This window comes from Bradysia coprophila, unplaced genomic scaffold (genome assembly GCF_014529535.1).
Source record: "Bradysia coprophila strain Holo2 unplaced genomic scaffold, BU_Bcop_v1 contig_232, whole genome shotgun sequence".
NCBI classification, from domain to species: Eukaryota; Metazoa; Arthropoda; class Insecta; order Diptera; family Sciaridae; genus Bradysia; species Bradysia coprophila.
The window spans coordinates 5027405-5044105 of record NW_023503493.1 but is presented as its reverse complement, the minus strand read 5'-3'; the positions used below and the strand labels follow the sequence as shown (position 1 = coordinate 5044105).

Here is a 16701-nt window from a genome sequence, read left to right as displayed (position 1 = left end):
AATTATGTGATTGTTTTTCCGTGTTGAATTGTGGAAATGCGAGAACTGAGTCATAAAAATAGGTATTTTATGGGATTTATAGATGTGTCGTTGGATTTATGGATTGCGAATTTGTTTGGCTTTATCGAAGATCGATAACGGATAGATTTTGGTCGAAAGTTTTTTTTTTTTTAAATAACATTTCAGATATAATTTGAGTAAAAAGTCGAAAGAAATCGTTGGCTTCAGCTTATGTAATATGTACAAGCACCAGCAAGTGTATAATATGACTCAACCACCTCGCAAAGGTTTTAAAAACCAATAACATTTTTACCAAGTGAGAAGAGAGAGACTGACATGAATGGAGAATCGCCTCCTCAAACATTTAACTAAGCATAAAAGAACCAATTATGCCATTTAATTGATACTTTCTTTTGGTGCCTCTTCGAGACCGTATGCCATTTTTTTTGTAAATTTAATTTTCATTATCAACCAAAATTTGAAGAAGAAAAAATATTCGAATTCAACAGGCAAACGTTTAATTAAAATAAAATGTTTGCTTCCATTAACCTCCCCCCCCAAAAAAAAATACCAGCAAAGCAAAGCGATTTTTATACGGAACCATTTCACATCAAGATTTAAACTTTGTGTTGACTAAAGATAGATTTGTGTGTGTCTAATAATACGAAAAATAAAGCAACCCTTTAGCAGAACACACGGGCCCTACATACAATATAAATACACCATAATGCCAAAGAGGTTGCCAAAATAACACACAACAACAAAAAAGCAAAAACCCGAGTCTTGTGTGTGTATTCCTCGATTTAATGTTTATATATTGTGTGTGTGCTTGCATTTGAATATTGGGGGATCGGAACACTGAGAAAACGTTTATGTGGTGAAGACATTTTCTGTAAATCAATTTTCCCCGACGTCTGAGACATGTTTATTTATTATTTTGTTTAATGTTGAATGATGCATACCTCTGGGACTGTTGTTTTCGCCTTTCCTTAGGGTAATATGGATATCGGGTGGGTGTGTTGTGTTAAAATATGTTGTTGTTGTTGTTTTAGGAGTGGGTTTTGTATTGGCTCCGTTTCAAATGTGCTGAAAGTTTTTAAGAAGGGTTGTTGTTATACCTGGTGTAATTGATGGAAACTGTGGCAAATTAGTGAGGTGTAGAGTAAGTGCACGAAAATTATAGACAATATAGACAATTTATTATTTCGGGGAATTGCTATGCATGGTTTAATAACGTATAGCTGACACAAGACGATTTAATTTATGGTATATCAGTATTTGAAGGAAATTGAATTCACTTTCTCGTTGGAATAATATGGAATAATTAGAATAATTAGATCTTTGATCCGCGGATGCGAATGAATTTAATGCATTAGGGTCTCTGTTTCAGCATCAAAAGAATTCTGACCCAATACAGTCTCTGTCCGAAATGCAGACATTTGTTAATAGGCAAGACATTTTTTGAGAAAACTTTTTCTTTTTTTTTCTTTACAAATTTTCCACATTTTCACAGAATTCCCACAGATTTTCCAAAGAATTTCCACAGAATCTCCACATTTTCACAAATTGTCCACATTTTACTAGCTTTTCACAGAATTTCCAAATTTTCACAGATTGTTCACATTTTACAAAATTTTCACAAATTTTTCCAGCTTTTCACAAATTTTCGATTTTCTCACATTTTTTTTCGTTTTCCCAGCTTTACACTAAATTTCCACATTTTAATAGCTTTCCACAAATCGTACTCGCTTTCCCAGCTTTTCACAATTTTTCTTGATTTTCCAAAATTTTCCATAAACTTTTCACATTTTCTCAGCTTTTCATATATTTTGCAACTTTTTTAATGAGGGAAAGCTTAGGAAAGCCTACTAATTCTAACAGTTTCAATGATGGTAGTTATTATAGGAAACTCAGTTGGTATACATCGCTTCGTTCTATCGGAAAATGCCAATAGTCAGAAAATCTGAATGAACATGAATTGGGTTTACGTTTCAACCACTTTAGTCTGCTTGCACCCACATCCTATTTTCGATAGAAACATTTACTTAACTTTCGTAAATTTTCTCGAGTTTTCTTGAAATTTTTCTCGAATCTTTCAAAAAATTCTTAAAGAAAATTCGAGAAAATTTTGGAAAATATTCCAGCGAAAATAGCATTTCTACAACTGATCAGTAACAAGAAACAGGCTACAGCATCGCCTACCTTGACTGCTATATATCTATAATATACTCAAGATATATATTTTTCTTGAGTTTGAGTTACTTGTCTTCGATTCGCTGATTAACAGATTTGCAATGCAGATTTTGTGTCTGATCAACGTTGAATGTAATGAGGATTTCTGACTCCCGTTGTAGTAGTTTATCACTCATCTCGTATGCGATAAAGTCAAATTAATTTGCTTAAAATCTTCCGATTAAACACGAAAATATCAATGACATGACATAATCAACTAATGCCAATTTTTTTTTCGTTGAACCTAGCAATAAAAATGTTAAGTTTCTAATACGAAGTGTTATATGGTGCAATAAAAATAAATTTCTAAACAAAACCAAATCAATAAAATCAATAACAAATAAAAGTGATCCAATAATATTCGAAGAAAATCAACGCGATACAAATCGATTTTCTTTCGGATTTCCCTGCTAGTTTGTCTGTCTGTTTGTTGTTCATTAATATTGAGTTAAATTGCCTATCAAAACGTCTTCTGTGTAATATGTGGAATAGTTCGCCAACAAATTCGAAAAAGTTATTGATTAATAATTGCCGTGATTATGGTAACGCGTCTACTATATCGCTTGCAATGGAAATTCATATACAAAATAAATGTATATCGGCATAGCGAATCACTCTGGAGGGTGCAGAGCCATGGTTGCAGGGCCCCCTTAAAGCAGCTTTTTTGGGGGCCACTGGTGTTGGAAAGACTAGTGTTTTGCAGGTGAGTTTCTAGCGAAATAGTGTTGTATTTTGTATATACGTAACTTTGTAATACACGCGGTTGGACGGTCCTTTCAGATTTGTGCATTAGGTCTATTGTGCTCAAGAAACATCCACACATATTGTTCCACACTTTCCGTTTTTACGGGGCTATGATATACGTAATACGAAATACGTAATACGAAATACGAAATACGTAATACGAAATACGTAATACGAAATACGTAATACGAAATACGTAATACGAAATACGTAATACGAAATACGTAATACGAAATACGTAATCCGAAATACGTAATACAAAATTCCAATTTTTTACCGATAAGCTGCACTGTTCTATGAAAAAATGAGTATTAACAAAGATCACCTCAGCTTGCACCTCAATATACGTTGAATCATGACGCAAGAGTAAGTTCTATTTAGTTACTTCAGCTCTGACAATTTAACCTTTTAACGGCAGGTGTAATCAGATTTTACTTTAACAATTTTTAATTCTTTGATGAGAAATCTTGTATTTCACTGATTGTATCCTTCATATTGCTGAAACATAATGTTGATATAAAGTGGACATCATCACCTCTTAAATCATCGGTTGCCATAAATAGTAAATAGATTACTATCAATTTCTAACAGTATCGTATCTTCCAGTTAACATATGCTATCCAATAAATGTGTAGCCAAAATAGCCTTACAACTGATTGACTTCAAACACGATTTATCCTTTAATCATCTTGTGCATTTCTATTCAAAGCACCGGAAACTACTCAATGCCCAACAAGTTTGGTATATTGTTTGCATGGAAGCCATTCATAAGAAACAATAATTTCTAATCGGGACAATTCATAGCATTGTGCTGTGAGTAATAGTATATCATTTCAATAAAGCTTGTTCGTTCTCCGTCCATTTTACCATAACAGCAAAGGTCAAGCTTGCAAATGAGACGATATGGGCTAATCGACGTAACAGTTTAAATCTGTTCACTAATTGTAATTGTTTGATGGTTTGTGTACATTCATTCGCTTTTGATACTGGATATTGATTTCAACATAAAACACTCCAAAGGTACCAATCACGGAACACATAGCGATGACAAAATTGAGCCGATGATCTCTGGTTATCGTGGTCTTATATAGTGAAAAGTAGGTTAAAACGAATGAAGTAGACGCATCGAACAACAGAAGTAACAGATTCAATGGTTATATGGTGATATGCTTGCCACGCTTCTAAAAGAGTACTCGCCCTGTACTTCCATAGGTATTTTACGCTTTTTTACGTATTGAAGGAAAAAAATACCCAAACCAATCTCAAATATTACTTACGGATTAAATTACCTCTGCAAGGCAATTTTAAGTAGATTTTTACTCATCTTCTTTCAGCCAACTAATAAATAATTTTTAGCACGCAGAAACCTTGCAATTTTCTTTTCTCTATAAATAGAAAAGTTGAAAGGAGTTATAAGTTCAGTCTTTTAAAAGAAATAATTTTTCTCTCCATTATTTATGGTGGAGTTGCATCTTACAAAACTGTAGAAGAAAATTCCACTTTTGAATTATGGAAAACGGAAAAGTGTTTTAATGCCACACTATAACCAAAGAAACTTATTGTGGCATATTGTGTAAAAAATGCAAAAAGATAAATTGGAAAATTATTGAAAAATTTTTCACCATTCAAAGAACATAAAATTCTCAATAAAATGGAATTTTATCGGAGCAATTTTGTTGTTGCAAGTTTAACGATGTTTGAATCATTACATGAAATATATATCGTACGTTGTGAAGCTCCGTACAGGCGATATTTACGCTTCGTTTCATATTGCGACTTTTATCAAATTTTTCTCCTTTTTTTATGTGGACTTAACCGTATAAAGATGATAAATGTTTGTAAAGGTAATCACCAAGAGTGTGTCGTTTGTATCGATTTTTCAATTTAACTCTCAGATTAAAAGACACGGATGGTTAGCTAAAAATGTACCGTACATTTGTGTGTTTCGTATTTTATATTCAATATTATCTTTTCACCTGGTCTAACCAAACCTTTTTTATTGAAAGCAAACAAATTCACTGTCGTTATTGCAGTCGTTTACTTTCGAAAAAGGATTCTGGTGAAAAGACATCATCAAAAATAATCTAAAATAAAGCATTTAAAAAACGCCCGAATGTATGCTTTTCAGCAAAGCATCCATGCCTCTTACGTGTACCTGCCAGGCACTGTCTGGTCAGTTTAGGTGAAATTGTGGTGTTATCATATGGTACTAGTTCGTGTGCACTATAAGTGTAATAGTCTACCGATAATAGTACTCGTAAACGAATGTCTGAAACATTGTTCTCGTACATTTGTGTGCACAGAGTGTAAAGTTTCCTACGAACAAAAGAGAAGACTAACCGGATGTTGTAACCGAATAATAAATGTAGTCAGTAGCTATCACAGGCAATCTGTTTAAATTCGTTGAAAGTAGCATAACCATACCAAGGAATTTATCTTTTGTTGTACGTTACTGTAATTTAATCAGGCTTATGCACCATCTTGATTATATACTCATGAAGCTCAGTCTCAACCCCGGTAGCGTTTCCGGTAGCGTATGTTTGAATACAGGAGACGTCAGTGAAATTTATACACGAAATACTGTAAATTTTAAAATGCTGTAAAACCACTTACAGTGGAGGTGTGACGCAAGTCTTGTAATCCACTTACAAAAGAACTGATATCGGTGTAGTTGACACTTACAGATTCGACACGCACAAAGCTATGCGTCACAAATTACAGCGGATGGGGAAAGTACGCAAAAGTTTTATGAACAAAAATTTACCTAAAAAATTTTAGGAAGAAAATTATAACAAAAAAGTTTCCGTCACAAGTGGTCTAAATTTCACTGACGTCCCCTGTAGGACAGTTTCCCGAAAATGTATGACAAATTTTATCACAAAAATTCACCAAAAAAATTCAAAGAAACTCACCTCTTATACTTTCCATTGCATTCGGGCATAGTCTCTTCAGGCCGCCAAGGCATATTTGAACACTAAAACACTTTTTACTCGATGCAAAAACAAAAAGTTTTTTTTTTGTTTTGTCGCGACAAAAACACAGAAAATATTTCGACACAACTGTGACGCTCCGCTATTATAAGTACTAGAATCAATGTTTGCTGTGTTCACTTCAGCGGTAAAATAATTTCTTTCAAAACAGTGTCGGACATTTTATAAAAATCATCAAACAGTTGACAAAAGGTAGCGTACACATTTAATAATGTTCACCGACCGTTTTTCAAAGCTTTACGAGAGCTCAGCGGACATTCTTTCAACAATGGGAGAGCATTTATTACAATTGTAACCTATCGTAAGACTGCACTCGCACTGAGCGTAAATAAATGTTTGTTCAGATTTCACACTTCTTTAGTGAGCTAACAAGACTTCGCTAAGTCTAATTATGCCGCCTCTTTGAATAAAAATATCGGCTGAGTTCTAATAATTCTCCGCTGAGCTTTAACAAATCTCCGCTGAGGTCTAATAACTCTCCGCTTGGCTTTGAGAAGTGTCCGTTAGGTAGAAGCAAGGTGTAGCTGATCGGACACTCAATTAACAGCGGAGATCTACAACAGCTATGTGGAGTTTTATTAAATCATAGCGAACACTTATTAGGTATCCGCTGATGCTTATTGAGTGTTCGCGTAGCTACATTGACTTACTACAACGTGCTAAGGCCTGACGGACTCTCACTGAAGCCAAGCGAAGAATTATTAGAGATCATTAGAGGTTTGTCAAACCTCCGCGGAGATTTGTTAAAGCTCAGCGGAGAATTATTCGAACTCAGCCGATATCTTTATTCAAACAGGTGGCATAATTAGACTCAGCGAAGTCTTGTTAGCTTACTAAAGAAGTGGTAGAGGTTACAATTTTAATAAATGTCTACAATCGTTGAAGTGTCGGACACTTTTTTGAATGAAAATATTTTACCGCCGAAGTCAACACAGCAAACATTCTAGTACTTATAATAGCGGAGTGTCACAGTTGTGTCGAAATATTTTCTGTGTTTTTGTCGCGACAAAACGAAAAAAAAACTTTTTTGTTTTTTCATCGAGTAAAAAGTGTTTTGGTGTTCAAATATGCCTTGGCGACCTAAATAGACCATGACCGAAAAGCATAAGAGGTGAGTTTCTTTGAATTTTTTCGGTGAATTTTTGTTATAAAATTTGTCATACATTTTCGGGAAACTGTACTGTCATTTCCCTATGACGGGCCTTAAAACGAGTAACTTCTTTGTTCAATAACTTCACTGACGCCCAAAATAACAGTTGTTTTTATCAAGAGCAATTTTTTCCAAAACAGTCAGCCTAACTCAACATTCCTTTGTGCTATTACTTGCCACGTTAATAATAGGCACTGCTGTAAGTGATAGAATCTCACAGATTCTCATCTCCATTGATACAGAAAAGTGTCTTAAATGCTATAACCTAATGGGAAAACTGCTGGAAAAACATAAAAGAACGTAAAGTGTGCAAACGAGATTGGATACAGATATAATCAAAATTAGGTGTAACTATGACAAGATATACAACATACTAGTAGTATATGGAACAAGTACTAGTACATACCTATGTCATTATAGGCCCCAACCCGAATATATCCAGCCTCATATTTGCTCACAGCAATAATATATCGTTCGAAAACAATAAAGTCCTTATGTAATGTACTATCTCTTGTCTGCAACAATTCAGTTGTAGTGTCGTATCTGTATGTATTGCCTTGTATATATTTTATGGGTGGGTTAGATGAGCTACATGTGTTCGCCAACGACAGAAAGTAGACAACACAATATACTTTGGGAAAAGGGAAGGAAGGATGGATGAAAAAAAAACTAAACTAAAACGAAACAACTTGAGATTTTTGGATTAGATTTTCATATCAATACACATTATTGTTTTTCGGGAATGTTATCCGGTTGTGTCAGCTGGTTGTATTGAAATATATGTTGTAATGTTGGGAGAGATGAAATGAATTTATTTTTATGTGAGTTTTATGATCTCCAGATTCGGATATGATAGGAATTTTATTAGGTAATTTAGATGAAAGGACGGAAGGTTGTTTTCATTTAATATTATATTGTGTGTAGGCTCAGATTAGGAAGTGACTTATTGGATTGGGTGCTCTGTGTACTCGTTCTTGTTTTATTTTTTAATGGAATGGTCGGTCGGGTCACAAATTAAATTTCAATTCAAATTTTTTGTCGTCCTTTATACAAACAATATTCAATCAACAGCTTCCATATACGAAATAGCTATTTTCATAATAAGGTAGTAAATGGGATTGTTTTTCGCACTAGATGTGGGATTGCCGATACGTGCGAAGCGAGTTCGGCAACACATCGTGTGCGCAAAACCCCCATTTACTACCGTGTTAGTAACAAGGTTTTATCTCCTGTAATGTCATAATATTCACAATTTGAGTCACTCAAATTGAGTGTCACTTTTAGAATCAAAATGGGCTAGATTTAAACACGTCATTCACAGAACGTACGTTTATTAACTGAAAATTTCGATAATTTCTCATTTGCACACGGCTAACTTCGATAATTTCTAACTTCGATAATTTCACATTTATTCACGGAAAACTTCGATAATTTCTCATTTATTCACTGAAAATTGACAAATTCTTGACAGTATACTAGATGTGTGTTTTATTTGTGGGGAATATGAATGAGTGACGGCGTCATGGCGTGTTTATGTTTCAGTTTGATTTTTGAAATTTGTTTTTTATGGTGATTATGACATTACAGGAGATAAAACCTTGTTCCTAACACTGTAGTAAATGCGGGTTTTGCGCACACGATGTGTTGCCGAACTCGCTTCGCTCGTATCGGTAATCTCACATCTAGTGCGCAAAACAATCCCATTTACTACCTTATTATGAAAATAGCTAATTTTCGACACTTTCACATACCTACCTCGTAGAAATGTGTGGAAATCGATAAAACACACAAAATTATAAAATATTTCGAAAAGTGCCCGCTGCGCCACTCTACCCTTCGAACAAAAGTTGTTTGTTATTACCCAAGAATTGAAACATGAAGAGAAATCGGAAGTGAAAAATTTTTCGATTAAATTTGGTTCAGACACATCGTGTCTCAAGTTCTAGGTATTCTAAGAGGGTGAAACTTCAGAAAAAGATGTTTCGGCTTTGAAACATCGAATTAAAACCATTTTGGTGCAAAAATTGCGACCATAGTGTAGAGTCTTTAAATTTTTACTGTTGACGGCCATCCACGGCATCCAGACCTAATTTTCTGACCAGGATTTAATTCTAAAATGTTGCTGGCAGGTTATTCTACAAACCCTTTCAAATTTTAATCTCCTGCCACTATTTACCCGAAGGAAAGTTCAGAAAAATATCGGACAATCTGACTTCTAGGAAGCGTGGAAATCCTGGCCTATATCTCAACATCCAGGCGTAGGGTCCATGTATGTATACACTGACAACAGCGTTCTAATGAGGCTTCACTTGATGAAATAGATTTCGAATTGGTGGTGTGAGGTTATCTCAAGCCTTAGGGATTTTCCGGGTAATTTTTTTGGGATAATCCCTTCACCGACGCCATTTTGTTGTTTCAATGAATGTTGATACTTGATCAGATTTTCAAAGAAATCATACCTAGATCCACCGGAATTCATCCAAAATAGACAGATTTTCGTAAATCTGTCTATTTTTAGTGAACCATACCTTGAGCCACCAGAATTCATCCAAAATATAATATCCCATTTTTAATCACCAAAACACTTACAGTCAGAGGGCATTGAAATTTCAGCATGAATTTACTTCAACTGTTTTTCAGCTGATCCACACATACAATAAAAACAATGTTCAAAACGTTGGGATCTAAGGATATCAAAGTTTGAAAGTTTGAGATGTAACGTGGATAGCAAACAGTGGAAAGTTGTGAGGATCAGCTGAAAAACAGCCGAAACAAATTCATGCTGAATTTTTACTGCCTCTGACTGTAAGATATGACAAAATGAAAAATAATCGGGTGTCTACATTCTCTCAATCTCCATATGGCCCACATAGTTTTCCTAAAATATCCTTATGTCCGGCATCATCAACCACTTTGCGATGAAATAATCCCTGTCTCGTCGCCACAATCACGCCTCATTTTATATCCTTAATCATCGTTCGTTAATTATTCATATTTGCTAAACGTAAATTGAATCTTTTTTTTTCCACACTTTTCTCAACAGCAATTCTTCAAACACGATTTCCCACTTCGCCATACATGCACAACGAGACGAAATGTATATAGGAGCTGTTTGGTATGCGATACATGCATTCGAGAGCTGATGGTTCTTGATATTCCACCGCAAGTAAGTGGATAATTAATGCGGTGAATGTCGCCTTATTTTCAATAAATCATAATTCTGTACTCGCCTCGGGAATACACACCGAGGCAGCAGCTGTTAGTAAGGCTCGGAACAGGTCGACCGCTGCCGACCTGAACCTGAAAATGACTCGACCTGAAGTTTCAGGTCAGGTTCAGGTTGCTCCAAAAGGAATGACCTGACCTGACCTGACCTGGTTTTCGAAAAACCTGAAATGACCCGAACAACCTGAATGACCTGATCTCTGACTGAGTGCAGTCTTGCTTCACAATTTTGAATTTGACGGGATAAGTTTGAGTAAATTTGAATAATTTGTTTTGCATCGCTGAAATTTTCGGATTAAGATGAAATGGGAATTTATTTCAAGAAAAAAAAAAGAAATTTGATTTTGTCAACAAGTGACAGAATTTGTTTATGAAGTATGAGTTAAGTCGAATAGAAAATATCAATTAGCGGAATCTTGATACCCTGATTTCACCGACATTGTGTTTTCTTGTAATGACGAACGGGTCGGGGTACCAATAGGAACTCCTTTGTAGAAATCTCGCTCCACAGAAATGGGTTCAGATCGAATTGTGAGGAAATCTCTCGTCATCAAGCTTAACACAGGAAAATATTTTTGGTTTGCCTTTTTGATCCACCTAAACTTTAATTGAATGAGCCAACTCAAAAATACATTAGCAGTTCTCATAATTGACGTGAAAACGTTGAAAATAACGGCGACAAATGTAATTGGGAGGTCTAATAAACCCTCAACGCTACCGTATGTTCAAAATGTTGTATAACAATAAGCTCAAACAATAAGGGCAGGAAAGAGACAAAGTCTGTAGTTGCGACTGTGTAATAAAAACGAACTCTTGTCTGAAGTATGATCAATTTTTTTGAGGCTATAATTTATAGTACATTTTCTACCTTGGTGTATATTTCGAGAATAACTTCGTATGTACAATTGTATATAACGAGCGCCAGCGAGTGTATATACAATTGTACATAAGAAGTGATTCGAGGAATATACACCAAGGTAGAACAATGTTTTATCTGCTGCAAGCTGATATTTCGTACATTAGCGAAATAACCACAAAAAATTGGATTTAAAATTAATTAATTAAGCATGTTGTTTTAAAACGATTTCACAACAAAAAAAAAACATCATACAGAGAATCCTTTATTTACTTACTCACACACACATACTATCCACCTCAACATTTCGTTCAAATCACATCATTCCGACTACTTTGATTATTTTTGATCGATGTAGAAGTGACTAACGAACCACTACCGACACCAATTGCATCTCGTTATGTGATTTGTTGGCGTAGTGGTCAGCATGTTTGGTTGATATGCTGCTGGTCCCGTGTTCGCTTCGGCGATTTTTTTTTTTTCAAATATGTAGGTGGAAAGTAAATTTACCCTAGGTGGGTTATGTGTGAATTATCCAATCGTATAGGCTGTGGTTATGTATGTGTTTGTGTTTATATGCAGAAACGCGTAATGTATGAAATATCAGCTTGCAGGAGATAAAACACATTATCTACGGATAATAGAGGCCTAGTCGAAAATTTTGCTTTATTTTTGCAAGTGGTTCCTGGTGGTTCCGGGTGGTTCCCGTGTTGAAATCGAAAAGTTATGTATGTAAAGTGTCCTTAAATTTTGATAATGAACAAGTCGTCCATACATCATTTTGTCAAAAAACTTGAAATTTAGCCATTATAAATTTGGGTCGAAAATAAATAAATTATTGACAAATTTCAAAAGGATATGTTTTAAACTGACTCACTTTTCCTTGATAATTTTATCAAATTTGCCGTGTTCTGCGCACCGTTCCGTTATTTATACCGTAACTCATTTATAAATTACGAACCAAAAGATTTTCAAATAAATTTTGGTCATTTTGACTTTGCCGCTATTACCCGTAGAGTCTATGTTGTTTGTATTGAGGCTATTTAATCAGATCGATTCAGGTCGGTCAGGTCAGGTTCAGGTTTTTACCTGATCAACAATTCAGGTTTTCAGGTCAATCAGGTCAGATCAAAATTGAATAAACAGGTTTCAGGTCAACTCAGGTTCAGGTGACCTGCCTCAGGTTTCAGGTTGACCTGACCTGATTCCGAGCCTTAGCTGTTAGACACACGAACAATTTATTATTAATATAAAACGTTGTTGGTTTTCAGAAAAAATTTCCGACTGATAATTTAGCTGAATGGAATAATGGTCAACCGCTGGGATTACGGACAGTTCATGCATATGTGCTGGTTTTTGATATGGGAAATTTAGAAACATTTCAGGTTAGTAAACCTAAGTGCATAGAATAGAGAAACGAAGACATTTTACATTAACGATTTTAATGAGTGATAGCTCGTTGGATTCGTCCTTCAATTCTAGGAAACACTTTTTGAAAAAAAAAATATTTTCTGTGAAAAACGTTTAAAAGTAAAGACATGTCAGAGGGTACCGAAACCGTTCTTCGGCAATAACTCAAGAAAAAATTATTTTATATTGTTGTAATGTTGTATACGAATGTCGGTCTTGGAAAGACCTACAGGTAGAGTATACGCACTAGCTGGTGCAAGTACATCCACGAGAGTTATGACTAAAAATATAGTGAATGTTCGGAGAGTCCGCCTTCCTTCGCTCCACGGAACTGAGTATGGGATGTTGTAGCTGGCCTCGCCCACTATCGTTTCACATATAAATGAACCTTTTTATAATTTTTTTTTTTGCAAAACTTAAAGATACGTGTTTTCTAGAATTGAAAGTCAAATCCAACAAGACATCACTCATTAAAATCGTAGACCGCTTGTTCCTTAATCGCCGGAAGTCTTGGCGATATCACTCTCAAGTTGCTAGAGACTAGAGAGTTGTGAATAAAACGACCATTTTTGCTCATTCGAGACATTGATCTACTTGAAATTGAAATGGATACGAATTTATTTTCACAAAATCGGCAGAATAGCTTTTTATATTGTAATGGCTTTTACTATGCTAATTACGTTTAAACCCAAGTCAGCTGGATAATCTCGAGAATTTCATTTTTCTTTTTCCCTTTGTACAAACAGACAAAGAACTTCCTTTCGCATAATAATTAGCAAATGTTGGCAAGAACAACATTTTTTACCCAATATCTATGCAATGCAACATTTTACAAAAATGTTTTTTTTTTAAATTCCTAAAATGCAATATCTTTGATAAGCCGCAGATTCGATGGTATGTGAACCCATTGTTAAAAGATTCCACCGAAGAAATCATCTAAAATATAATATGCGTCTAAAGTGAACAAGCAAGCCTGAAATATTGGTTTTTCTTTTGTCTGGCAAGAAGCCAAGCAGCGATGTAAATGCAATGTTTCAATGAAAGCTTTATGCGATTTCTTTAAAGCGAATCGGTATATTACCATACACAATGTTAAGTGAGATACGTATAAGTATATTGGCAACAAAAGACACACCTATAAAATATGATGACACACCAGTCTTTATGCCGGGAAAAAGGTTGAAAATCCATTTTCGTAGAATTTCTTTTTTTGTTGCTGTTCGTTACTATTGAAAATAATATTCCATTTCGTTCTATTTATAGTACTGCCGCACCATAAGAGATCAAATACTGGAAAGCTTCAACCATAGGGATTTTAGTTTAATGGTTGTTGGAAATAAATTCGATTTAGTAACAGAGACAAATCCATATTCTCAGGTAAGTCGCATTTCAAACTAAACGGATGTAGTCAATTGATTGTAAGGGGTAACAGAAAATAATGTCGTAACGACTGTGGATGAAAGTGATGAATTTGTGATACTCGCCAAATCGCAAGTGTGCTTTTTGAGCCACAAGCTTCGATAACTTCGATAGCTTCGATAGAGTTTGTACACCCGAGCCGAAGGAGAGTTATCGAAGCAAAATTCACAAAAAACCCATGAGCTGGCGAGAATCACTAGGCTGTTTCTGAATTACGTAGCCAGTTACCAGTATCCAATGTATTCTGGTTTATTGCCTGCTCGATGCGAATTTTTATTATCACACAAAGAAATTCATGTTAAATCAAAAGAAAACATTCTTCATGTAATGGCTCATTTTCGTCAAGGGCAAACTTGCGCGGAATGGTCAACTTTCGCATGGGTCAGGCAATAACAGTACATTCCTGTCTTGCTGGGAAAGACAACAAAATGACTTTTCTGCATACACTTCCGAAAATGTGTCATTACTTCATTGACTTGAGTCAAGTCACTCGACCGTTAAAACTTATTATTCTGGGGCGTAGTGAGTGAAATAACTTACGTAATTTTTGGAAACTTTGAATTTTGCAAACAAGTTCGAAACGAGGACGTGATCTACTATTGAAAATATTCTTTTTCGATTGAGAGTCTCTCTCATAACGTCACTATATTGTCATATTACCGTAATACGAAAAACATTTCTCTTACGCCGCTTGGTCGCAACGTAGCTATGCAAAAAGTACAAGAGTTTTAGAACGCAAAGTTTAACCAAAAAATCTATTCCACCACTTCTGTGCGTAGGGACATTGTCGAATTCACCACACTTGTGTCCGAATTTTTGGAGATTGTGATTCGATATTTATTCAACTGAATGCTCCCATCGATTCTCCAACTTAGAAAATATACCATCTGGGCACAGTTTTGAGACTTTTCACACCGTAATGGAAGGAAATAAATTAATTTTAGAAGGACCTATATGCGCATTTTGAATGTAAGATTCAGTTTCTCAAGTCACCTATAGCAGAAATGGAATGGGAATGCAATCTGGAGCAAAGATAGAAATTGTATTCAGTTATACAGTACAGAGGAAATTGAGTCCGTTGGAATCAAAAGTAGGTCTATTCCATCTGTCAAAGTGATGTTTTAAACGTCAAACATTAGAAACTCTGTAAAACTGTCGGTAATTTCGTTAATTCTTCCTTATTTGTTTAAAAATCCAGTTAGTGAAAAAAAAATTAAGAAAAATCAACGAAATTACTGACTACTTAAAAGATTTCTTATGTTTGACGTTTAAAACGTCACTTTGACAGATGGAATAGACCTATTTGATCCCAACGGACTCAAATGACCTTTTGTATATGAATCATTTTCATGACTGGTCTTGCGCTTTTGCGGAACATTCAATTCCATTCAACCATAGGAAATTATTATTCCACCACCACCATACATACTTCAACGAGCCTAATTAATTTCTATACAAAAAAAAACTGAACAGCCCAACGACTCTTCAGTGAAGTTCACATCGAACAATACTTTTCAATTCCATCGAGCAATATTGCAGAACGGAAATCGTTTTTATTTTGGTCTCATTCCAATTCATTTTTCTGAATATACATTTACAACTAACCGACTTCCCCATCTCTTTTGTGTTCGCAGGAACTAAAGGATATTTCAACGTTAGTTCGAAAACACTGGCGTTGCGGATATGTTGAATGTTCAGCAAAGTAAGTTGCAAATTGAAAATGAAAAATAATTACAAATCATATTGACGGTAAAATGTCTTGAGCTTAAAGCAATTAAAAAGTCAATTAAAAATTGTCAATAAATTGTATATTTTCTCTCTTTCCACCCCTCCACCAAACCCACCCTCCGTTTTAATAGATTTAATTATAAAATTGGCGATGTATTTCGAGAGCTAATGGGCTGTACCAGACCGGGATACATAGCACGAACTGATTTTGCAAATGGTAGCAATGCTAAAGGAAAATGCAATATTCTATAAACAACATAAGCGGTTGAACACATTTTTAACCTTTTACAGACGGCTCGTGGCGCATCTGTTGTATTTAGCAATATGTGACGAAAATAAGCGATCAAACTATGGCTAGAATAATCTATAATGAAACTTTTGAAGTAATAGATTTTTGAATCAAACGACTGGATTAATATGCCTGGTCGTTCGTCTGTGAAAGGTTAAATTATTATCTGCGGTAAAACAATATTTCTACACGTTTAAACAAATGATTTTGGAAAACAATACAAAATGTTGGAACATTTAATTAGCTCACCGACGGCACTATTTTTAGCCGAACAAAAATATGGAAAAATTAGTTTCTAAAATTACAACAAGATAAAAAGAATAAAAAAATTAGTTGATTTCAGTCTCAGAAGAACATTAGATTAACAAAGAATGGTTGTTGATTATTATTACGTCGTTTACACCTGTAAGAACTTAGTAACTAAGATTTTGTGACCGAGGTACACACTAAATTACACTAAAGATAAATAAAGATAAATATTAAATTAAATATTTCAAACTATTATATACATTTTTGGATGACAACAACGTGATGCTTACTAAAACTAACTAATAAAATTTAATGTTGTTACATGAAAATGAAAAACGCGTTCTCTTCGAATTGAATTAATGTTTATCGGTTGGATTGAAAGTGTCGAGGGATTTTTTTGGTTTTTGAA

At 34.8% G+C, this 16701-nt stretch overlaps 1 protein-coding gene across 1 annotated transcript; it reads left to right on the top strand.

Annotated features, from left to right (window-relative positions):
* Window positions 1-2480: 2480 nt before the first annotated feature.
* Window positions 2481-16701, top strand: LOC119076165 (ras-like protein family member 10B). The gene is made up of 6 exons (XM_037182850.1): window positions 2481-2935; window positions 10160-10282; window positions 12469-12582; window positions 13871-13984; window positions 15661-15728; window positions 15886-16701. The coding sequence occupies exons 2-6, from the start codon at window positions 10259-10261 to the stop codon at window positions 16004-16006; spliced, it is 441 nt and encodes a 146-aa protein (XP_037038745.1). The 5' UTR covers window positions 2481-2935; window positions 10160-10258; the 3' UTR covers window positions 16007-16701.

What these genes read in the sequence shown, in the direction of transcription:
- LOC119076165 (XM_037182850.1), top strand. Translation starts at nt 10,259, where the DNA reads ATGGTTCTTGATATTCCACCGCAA. An exon ending in TTCTTGATATTCCACCGCAA is followed by an intron (nt 10,283 to 12,468) that starts GTAAGTGGATAA and finishes GTTGGTTTTCAG; the next exon opens with AAAAAATTTCCGACTGATAA. An exon ending in GAAATTTAGAAACATTTCAG is followed by an intron (nt 12,583 to 13,870) that starts GTTAGTAAACCT and finishes TTCTATTTATAG; the next exon opens with TACTGCCGCACCATAAGAGA.